The sequence below is a fragment of the Pagrus pagrus genome (genome assembly GCF_965226575.1).
Source record: "Pagrus pagrus genome assembly, chromosome: 3".
Classification (NCBI taxonomy): Eukaryota; Metazoa; Chordata; class Actinopteri; order Spariformes; family Sparidae; genus Pagrus; species Pagrus pagrus.
The window spans coordinates 32,161,280-32,171,888 of record NC_140187.1 but is presented as its reverse complement, the minus strand read 5'-3'; the positions used below and the strand labels follow the sequence as shown (position 1 = coordinate 32,171,888).

The following is a 10,609-nucleotide window of genomic DNA, read 5'->3' as shown; positions in this document are numbered from 1 at the left end:
GACCTTATAGTTCCCTACCACCCAAATAAGACTCTGCGATCCCAAAATGCAGGCTTGCTGGCTGTGCCTAGAGTATTAAAAAGTAGTATGGGAGGCAGGGCTTTTTGCTATCGGGCCCCACTTCTCTGGAATCAACTCCCAATTCAAATTCGTGGGGCAGATACTCTCTCTCTATTTTCAAAAATCGACTTAAAACATTCCTTTTTAATAGAGCATATAATTAGGGATCTGAGTATGGTATCTTTTATCTTTTTATTTATTTATTTATTTATTTTTTCCTCAAATTGATTTGTTTTTAACTTGGCCTAATTTTATTCTTATGATTGTTTTGTTTTATCACTGCTATTGTTTTGTTGTCACTGTGTATTTTTACTGCCTGACTGTTGATTAATACTGTTTTTAATTGTTTGATGATTTCTTGAGATGCATTTTATGTATGAAAGGCGCTATATAAATAAAATTATTATTATTATTATTATTATTATCATGAACGGCATAAGCAGGTTTTTTTGTCATGCAACTGCACGTGATGTTGTTGACAAAATGATTCCCATTCTTGATGGGATTGGAGTGAAATATCGTGTTCAACTGTCGATGGACAGTCCTCATGTCAATTGGAAAATATTTGACATGCTACAGAAAGAAGTTCTCGGTGATGTGAACATATCTCTGCTCAATATTGTATCGTGGATTACACGTTATGTATAATGCATTCCGGGATGGGTGCAGAGCAAGTGGCTGGGACATTGCTCTGTCTAGCCTGTACTGACTTTTCAAAGACAGTCCTTCCCGTAGAGAGGACTACACTAAGGTCACAGTCAGTGACACCTTTGTGCTGAAATTTTGTCAGCATCGTTGGATTGAGAACATCAACGTCTGCAACCGAGCACTTCTAATGTGGCCGACATACTGTATGTTGAAGCAGTCGCTCGAAAAAATTTCCCAGAGCCTAGATACAAGTCATATCAAGAAGTAAAGAAAAGTGTATCTGATCCACTCTTCCCTGTGTGGGTAGCAGTGTATGAAAGCATTGCGAAGCAGGTCACTCCATTCTTGACAACCTACCAAACGGATAGACCCATGCTTCCCTTCATGACGGACGACATGTTCAAGTGACTCAAAGGTAAGCCCATTTTTATGAACTCAGATCAGTCTCAATATTAATGAATGTACACAGGATTCACAAATGTATTTTTGGATTTATATATAAATGTGTCTCTACACAAAAATATTTTTATAAAAAAAAATAAAAAAATACACATATAAAAAAAGGTTCACATATGTATTTCTGATGCACAGTGTTTTAAATAAATGTAGTAGAAATCCACAAATATATATGTATTTAAAAGTATTTGCAATTTTTATCAAAAATTTGGATGTTACATTTATATACCAACTGTTGAACCTGCATTTACAGACTTCTTGTCGTGTGAACTTCATTGCGTTTGTGTATGGGTTTTTTGAGACTCCCCTGACTTGGCTCATTCATAAATGCATTGTTTTCAACAGGGAATTATCTGTAGCCAATCAGATGGCTCCTTCCCTTTCAGCTTAGATTTGAGGGTATCATTCAATGGGATCAAATAACATCTCAAAAAACCCACACACATGAATGTATGTGAAGTCCACACATGACAAGCAGTCTGTAAATGCAGGTTCAACAGTTTGTGTATTAATGCAACATCCAAATGTGTTTTTGATGAAAATTGGAAATACATAAAACTGGCAATAAAGTTTAAGTTTGCAAACTTTATGTTTGGAGATCAGCCATGTATGTACACATTTACATGATGCAAGGTAGAGATTGTGTGTCAGCTTCACATGTGTAAAACAGGTCATGAAAAGAAAATTGTTTCCAATAAAAGTTGTTTGTGGTCCTTTTGTTCACCTACAATTCGGATGATATTTTTTTTAACTCGATGGTGAATCAGAAAACAAAATATAAAACTTGAGAGTGAGTTTAATCTGTTATCTGTCTCCACTTGAGTATGAAATTCCAGTGATGTTGTGATGTTTTAGATCAGTCTGATCCTCTGCAGCTTCCAATCAGTTAATGGATGTTACAACAGCATTCACATTTTTGATGAGTACTTCTAAACCACACCACAGATAAAAGCAATTCACTGCACTTCCCCCTGAAATTAGGGAAACATGGTCTGCGGTCGTCATAAAGAAACTTCACTGCAACCAGTGATCAGTTACTGTGTAGAGTCTGTCAAAATGTGTATCATCAGTTAACTCCCAAAACAATTTCAAGTATTTGTTCAAAGCTACCTAAATTGAAACACTGACTGTTAAGATTCAGCAGAGGAAGGGAAACCAGCACACCCTTGCACAGGAGAAGTTCTGACTCATATACAAACCTCAAACCTAGTCTAGCAGTTGCACCGTTAAGCCAGTAGAGTGCGTAAAAACACTACCCACTCAGCAAGCGCTGTTCCTCTGGAATCATGGAAAGCATCTAACTACATAGACACAGGATATTGGTACAGCCTGGTTTGAGGGCTGGAGACTAAGAGCCAATCTACTAATGTCAATGTATCTGAGTCAGCTGTCAGAGTTTCAAACAGTATTTCATTTCAAAACTGGTTTATATTCAAAACAAATTGCAATTCTACCCGAAAGCACGTAGAGATCCAATATATGTGAAGAATAGACATTGCACAAAAATATGTGTTGTATGTATAAACATTTAGTCATTTAGATAATAATATATATAATGTCTTTTACAATACTTATTTTTTCCTTTCTATTTCTGTTGCTATTTGTTGCCATCAGTGTTTTATGTTGTTTCTCCTGTTTTCTGCTATACAGATAATGCTTCACAATGAATTTAACAATCACAGATGTGGCTTGTCATTGACATTTGAATTTCATTTCTATTAATCTCAGCAAAGAAACACAGATAATGGTTTACACATGTCTTCTGTTATGACGCTGCCCTGGCTTCACCTCTTTTTTTGGAACGCACAGTCTGTGTGGAATTTCCCGTGTTTAGCAACAGCCCAGGTGTAAAGAAGTAATGAAGGGTGGAGAAAAAGAACAGCATGACTGAGAAATGATGAAATGATTAGGCTGTTAGTCCCCAGGCCAAGAAAGTTGGTGCCTTTTCAGAAAGCAGAAACCTGCAGGGCTGCATTCCATGCTAAGCTTTTCCTCCAACACGCTGTGGAAACTGGGTGTGAGCTATGTTGTGAAAATCGGGGAAAAACGTGTAGGTTCATTGTTGGCTGAAACACAGTCAGAAGTCTGAACTGTGAATTGTACTACCGGAAAAATGTACATCGACGTCACCATCAGCCTATGCATACTTATTCACCCTGCTGTTGATGACAGCAGTGAGAGAGCAATACAATCATTACTCAGGACAGGGTCACACTACTGCATTAGCTGCTGTTTTGTGATATATATGTCATAGCTGTATCATCTGGGGACTACCATAAAATACAAACACAACTGATTATAACTGGAGATGCTTTCCATACTCTGCTTCTGAAAATAAAAGAAAGTTAAAACCCATTTTAAAAAAGTTTGACATTGTTTGACAATTATATGTATTGAGTTGCAATAATACATTCGATTTTGCCAAAGCACTGTTAGGTGTCTCACTGGAGATCTTAACAGTTACAGTAACTGTACCTCAATGCCTTTTCCCCTGTCACATCTGAACACAATCAGATTTTTTTGCATTGAGATACCCCTTCATATCCATCGCTGATCTTTGCGTAGACAAAACATAATTTCCAAGTCAAAGTAAATTTTTTATAAATAAATACTTGAGGTGGTTTTTCTACATAAGAAATACTTAAGATAAAAACAGATGTTAAGTCTGTCTCATAAATGAGGCTCCTAAGCTCACAAACAAGTCACAGATGTACCCATGAACGCATCAATAAAGGAATAATCAAAGGGACAATCAAATCAGTGGTTAATTCATACTACAATGATTTTAAAACTAAAGTCAAACAGATTAACTGAACCTGTAGTGGGTTGTTTTATTTTATTTTTGTATATTCTGCACACAGAATATTCAGTGGAAACCAACAGATGTCAAAATCATAAAAGAAAGAAGAAGCTAAAATGGTGCATTGAGTTTTATTAGTAAAGTGTGTCCAGTCAGTGTAACAATCATGTAGTTACTGCGCTTAACCATATTGGAAAAGAAACCACTGTTGATGGTGATTTTTGACTTAATCCTCAGGTATGGTGACAATGATTTCTTGTCCATTTTTATCCATGTCAGGAGCTTTTGCTCATCATCGGCAGATGGCGTTTACCCAGTCGTCATGCAACTGCAGAGCTTCAATTTCCCTTTAGTTCCAGTGAAGAGTAATATTTGTGGCAAGAGTTTGTATGTCTCTCTTCTGTTTCAACATGATGTTATGGAGTACTTGACTGACCTGTACAGAACCCTGATCTATACTTACTATGGAAAGCTGTCAGAGATGATGTGGCTGTAATATTCAGGTGTCCACATACCTTTGGTGATGTAGATACCAGCAGTGTTGTGGAGCCTCAAGGGTGCTCTACAGCAGCATTCCCCCCCCCCTTGTTAACACAGACAAAGAGCACGCTGGTTATGTATCAGGAAGTAACCAGGTGGAATAAAGAGCAGCTTGATAAAGTAGTTTTATCAGTCATGGTCAGGCTGGACTCTTGAACTGTCTGACCCCACAGCCGGCTGTTTGCCGTCATCACACACTCTCTGTGCAGCTATTTTTAGACATTTCGACCATCTGCAAACTTCTGTCATCTCCCAACCCCCTTCCTTGACGGATTGAAAGGTGGCTGTATCATGGAAATAGAACAAGTCAAGTCAGTTCAAAACACTTGCAATGTACAGTGTAATTCTTAGACAGCTTTTCAATTAGAAAAGAAATAGGAAAGACATTTTCAAAAATGTGGAAATTGACATTACATGTACAATTCTGTGGAGAAGGTGCAAATATCAGGTCATGGATTCGTGTCCATAAAAAGATGATAACTGGTACTGATAAATTCATCTGAATGCTTGACAAACATCTAACTGTGTGCTAACTAAAGATCCTCCAACACATTACAGCACTGTCATCTAAATTTCTGTTGAAAAAACATGATTGAGACAAAGCCTTAACCTTTAAAGGCTAATCAAGTCTAAAAATACAAATACCATGTAACTCTAAATGCTGGTGTGAAAGAGATAAGAGGGAATAGCAGGGCAGGTTTGTTTTGTTGATCAAGTTCTCAGGAAAGTGGAGGAGGAGGAGGGGGTGTGGCCATCTTCAAGTGGAATTCCCCTGAACTCACCTGAGCCCTCCCCCGCTGCTTGCAGACTATAAAGCTCCACAGGTTAAACGCAGCAGCAGGTGCATGTTTTCCTTAGCGACAGTGGTGACAGAAAACAGGCAGAGGAGAGCAGTGACAACACACGCTCACACTGTGGATTTTCTTGGAGCATAATTATTTTTGCATCATATTGTGGCTTGTGCATTAATCAGGTAAAAGAAAATTGGTGATTTTTTAATGAATGTCATGTTTAAAAGTGATACAGATGTGATTGTGTTACGAAGCTCGACAGGAACAAATATGTTCTTTAGCCGCTCTTCTTCAGTTTTTTTTTTTTAAACTAGCGTGTTAACTAAATCTTCTGTCTTTCCCAGTGTCTCCATGTCATCACTGTGCCTCAGCAGCGTTCTGACTCGTGCCAACCTCACCATGTATCAGACTGGAGTCCCTGATGTATTGCCACAGCAGCCCAGTGTACTGCCCAGCATCAACACCCTACAGATCACCAATCCAGAGTACAGCTCCAACATAAGCGGTAAGAGACACCAACTGCTGCTGTGATGCTCATTTCTGTCTTATGTTTGCTGAAAGATTCAACTATATACGTGAACTGTGCCACAACAAAGAAATGCTTTAGTCCGTGGGCTGTTAACCATTATAGTCCAGTCTGGACAGTTTCGGCTGAAGACTAATCTCAGAGTAAACATGATCCGTCTTTTTCAAACTTCTGCCAGTAAGACCATTAGCTCTCTGAACTTTGCTTTGACCTCATTTAGTCACTGTTGGCTCAATCATTTACCAGGCAGCCAATGTGTAACTCGTCATAACCGTCAAACAGAGGAATGCTGCCACCTTAGTTCAAACAGACCTGCCTTTGTTTGTGTGACCTTCTAGATACAGACTGGGTGATGATGCAGACTGGTATCAGACTGTATTACTGATAGCTTAGCAGGCAGACATGTAGCAGTACATTTAAGAATCAATTTAATTTGAAGAGTTTTAGTTATTCCTGAGGGGCAATGTAAGACAATAAGTGACAGACAAACAGACCAACAGGTTAGGGGTCAGTTCTAGGTAGACAGAACTGCAAAGTGTTGAACAATTGTTTGTGCAAAAGAGACATTACACCAACCAGACTTAATTAGATTCCTGAAGCAAGATTTGACTTGAAAGAAATATACAGTTTCTAAATCTACTTGCTCAATGCTCAGTGCTGACTGGTGCAGTGCACAGTGACATCATTCACACAATCAATACACCGCTCATTCCTGCCTATTTCTCTGCAGGTCACAGGTACCGTCAGACTAGCCCTCAGTGCTGGACAGCAGACAACGTTCTGGATTGGATCAGTGACCACGTAGAGAGCACCAACTTTGATGCAAGCACCTTAAGTCTGGCTTACTGTACCATGGATGGTCCCACCCTCTGCCAGATGAACCGGGATCAGATGATTGGTGTTTTTGGCTCGCAGCTCGGCCCACACCTCCACCAGAGTCTGCAGGAACACAAGACCAAATATGGTAAAACTGCATCTGTCAGTTGGGATTTATCCTTAATTTGTCTGATTGCTGGTTTATAACTGATTGATTGACATTGACTGGCCTACATTATGATCAAATTAAGATAAATTTTCCATCTATGAATTGAATTTGCCAGTTAATTATGAACAAACCTAGAAATGACCCAAAACCCTGAGTTTTGGTCTCTGTTCACAGAGGCCAAAAATAAACTGTACTTCCACTCACATTTGCCTTTTTCTTCTCCTGGATGAATAAAGTTCACAGCTTAAATATAACATTATTCATCTTGTCATTTTTGGCTTCACAGATTTGCAGAGCCTGTCAGGACCAGAGCTGAGCGAGACCTGCCTGCTACTAGACAACTTCCTGGACAACCTAAACTTCCCTTTGCTCAGCACCATTGTAATTGGCCAAGGTACATATTATATGACTATTTTACATCCTAGCACTACATGTATAGATACTGTGTGGGCTAATGTTGCTACTTACTACCAACAGCTGAAGGAGTTGTCACTAAGAGAGAGTTTGACTACAGGGACGATTATGACCTGACCAGTTTGACCATGGAGCCCATGACACCTCTGGGAGACACTGAGTACCTGTCTGACAATCAGTCCGACAGCGAGTACAGCTCCTCAAACAGTAAGACTTTCATCCTCTAATTGCTATTATCATGCTCAACTATTCTGCATCTCACTTTCTCAAGAATTACAGATATTTCAAACATGTCTCTCATGTGTTCAGGTGGCATATTTGGCTTCTCAAGCCTTGGCTCACCAGAGTCTGGCAGTGGTGAATCAGACCCAGAGTTCTCCTACCCTCTGATTTCAAGTGAGTACGCAGTCATTGTTTGTAAGCTTTGATGCATTCCGCAGTCTCAGCAGTGACACTGAGCTTCCAACCTAAATAAACTGTTGACAGTTAACTGTTGTGTTGACAGAGGAGCACATCAAAACAGAGAAAGGAGAGTCTCGACTGAAGCGACCCAGGGGCCGACCTCCTAAACTCAGCAGAGAGCACAGCAGCAGCATTTATGCCAGTTCAAAGAAAAACAAACATGGTGAGGCCGTGTGTGGACAAACAGCATACTGTATCATTCATCTGTACATGAACACTGCGTAGCTGTTTCACACATTATATTTTGCATTTCCATCAGATTGCAGATACATATCTACCAGCTTATGCTTCTACATCCATGCACACACATTAAGTTCACTGTGCCTCCCTGTTTGCAGCGCCTCGTGGCACTCACCTATGGGAGTTCATCAGGGACATTCTCATCCACCCAGAAAGAAACCAGGGCTTGATGAAGTGGGAAGACCGTCGTGAGGGTGTCTTTAAGTTCCTCAAGTCTGAGGCTGTGGCTCAGATGTGGGGTCAGAAGAAGAAGAACAGCAGCATGACATATGAGAAACTCAGCCGTGCCATGAGGTGAGTTCATGTAGCAAGCAATAGGGAAGAGTTTGTGAAAACCAGCTGTTTCATCAGCTTTCACTCGTATCTGTTTGAGTCTCAAATAATTCAGCATACAGACATGTGGTTCAGAAGTTCAAGACACTGTCACAAAACACAAAGCAATCCGATGTGCTCTTTTTCTGTAGGAAGACAATGTTCATGTTGGAGCATCTATGTTGAAGATGTTCCAACATATTGGAACTCATTTAAAGGGCTTCTCTAGTGATAGAGAAGTCAGATATCCTGACTTGTTTTTTCCTAGTATGTGTCACGCTCCAAAAACGTTGGTTCGAGATATTTCCCATATTGCACCCTGACAGTGACTTTCATTGACCTCAGTGACATCCTGCCTTGTGAGCACCTTTCATGTTCAAATGCCAGACTTCCAGTATGAAACCCAGGTTTTTTTCTCTAAATTTGTAGAGATAAGATAATGAGATAACACAGACAATGTCCATTGTCAAAGCCACACAAGATATTATAGAACTGTTTTGAGAGGCCTTAGTAATTTCCCAATGACTAGTAGGCATATATTTAAATGTGGAAATGGTTGAAATACTCCTTTAATCCTGATCTGGTCACAGTGGAAGAATATCATAAAAGGGACTGGAAACTACTGTTGACATTTTCATTTACTAACTGTAAACTAACTATTAAAGTACAGCAGATGATGGACATACATTGTATCTTAAAGCTGAACTAACTGACCCTCCTCCCTCAGGTATTACTATAAGAGGGAGATCCTGGAGCGAGTCGACGGCCGAAGGCTCGTTTATAAATTTGGAAAGAACTCCAGCGGCTGGAAGATTGAGGACATTGGTATGGGTGTATGAGGCATCGGTTACCTTGACGTGGGTAGAAAGCAAAAAAGCTGTTTTTTTTAAGAACTAGAAATACCTGTATGGCCTGTCTGAAAAAACAAACAAACAACAAAGCCTTGCCTACCCAATGTTTAAGACACAAACTTCCTCTTGGAAGGTGTTGCAGAAAATGTAAGCCATTGTTTTTGGCTCTAGTAGGTTTTATGAACCAATATTAATATTGTCTATCTTGTGTTTTTGATTGTCATTACTTCAGAAACTTTACAATGTTCATTGTAACTAAAATGGACATTGTTTTGGTAGTGAGGTCTGTGAGCACCTCGAGGCTTAAGAGAAAAAGTTTTCACAGTTGTAGAGAATTTATTCTGCCGTTTTTATTTGAGTCCCGTCATGGATACTGGACTAATCATTGTTATCTATCACTATGGATTTTGTTTTGGTATATGGGCATTAATTACTATTGTGGCACTGGAAATATATATTTTTTCATACTTTCATATTACTGTCATGTTATTTTTCCACATGTTCCAATGTTAAATCGGTTGTGTATCTGAATGTAGGACCATGTGAAGGTCTACTGGTAAAATTAAATGTAGGTGTTGTGACTTATTACAGTAACTATGTGCACTACATGTCTATTGGTATCACTTATTATAAAGTGTGTTTAAGAGTAACTGTTTCATATCTTGTATATGATCATCACAAGTAAAAAGAAATGTATTAATCAATCATTGTTTGTGTCTTGTGTCAATGTGATTAATCCACTTTGCTCTCATCCACTCTGGATTAAATTTATATGTCTGTGGAATAAATCTCATATAATTAATTTCATCTGTTAATGGCATATTGTTTTTACAGAAAGACAATGGCAGGTACCACTGTGAAAGATGTAAGATGTGAATATGTGTGTGAGCATAACTGTGAGTGTTAAACTCACATGATATGATTATCACCCACTTCTTATCTGCAGTGCTCCTCTAAAACTAAACTCTTCATTCTGCTGAGCATTTAGCCAATGTCACATTACAGCAGGTGATCTGTACATGAAAAGGATACATCAGCCATCCAGCTCAAGTTATTAAATGACTACCAAGTATGTAGTTGTAATTATTAGGATGGTAGGGACAAGACTTAAATTAGAATGAAAAAGGTGTCTGTGTTAATGCCTTAGTAGCAGCTTGTTTTAGTAGTCCACGATCTTTCCTTGGTAACATAATAAGAAACAAAAATATGAGGAAACGAGTGAGGAATGGATCAGGATTTGACAAATGATAAATATTTAATGAGTAATTCCTGAATGTACTATAATATTGAATGATTAGGTAATGATTAGTTCATAGATATCTGTGAATCAACATACTGAAGAGCTGTTCCCAGTTTCCCTTGCACCAGCCACTGAATGGTACAAACTGGCCATTCACACTCACTCATTGTACACTAATTACTTAATCATATGTTTGCTCTTTGTGCCTCCTCAAGGTAAAGTGATACATAATCCTGTCACTAAGTAGACCCTCACTACCAGTGTGGGGGCTAATTTACAAAGTA

General features: G+C 38.9%; 1 protein-coding gene across 1 annotated transcript; it reads left to right on the top strand.

Annotated features, from left to right (window-relative positions):
- Window positions 1–5,368: 5,368 nt before the first annotated feature.
- elf3 (E74-like factor 3 (ets domain transcription factor, epithelial-specific)) lies at window positions 5,369–9,792 on the top strand. Its single transcript, XM_084348493.1, has 9 exons — window positions 5,369–5,477; window positions 5,640–5,800; window positions 6,552–6,785; window positions 7,093–7,200; window positions 7,284–7,427; window positions 7,530–7,616; window positions 7,726–7,845; window positions 8,021–8,216; window positions 8,962–9,792. Exons 2-9 carry the CDS (start codon window positions 5,647–5,649, stop codon window positions 9,071–9,073), a joined length of 1,155 nt encoding a protein of 384 aa, XP_084204619.1. The 5' UTR covers window positions 5,369–5,477; window positions 5,640–5,646; the 3' UTR covers window positions 9,074–9,792.
- The last annotated feature ends 817 nt before the right edge of the window (window positions 9,793–10,609 follow it).

Excerpts from the sequence above, each read along its gene's own strand:
- elf3 (XM_084348493.1), top strand. The coding sequence starts at position 5,647 with ATGTCATCACTGTGCCTCAGCAGCGTTCTGACTCGTGCCAACCTCACC. Across the intron at positions 6,786-7,092 it reads GGAACACAAGACCAAATATG|ATTTGCAGAGCCTGTCAGGA; the intron begins GTAAAACTGCAT and ends TTGGCTTCACAG. Across the intron at positions 8,217-8,961 it reads AAACTCAGCCGTGCCATGAG|GTATTACTATAAGAGGGAGA; the intron begins GTGAGTTCATGT and ends CTCCTCCCTCAG.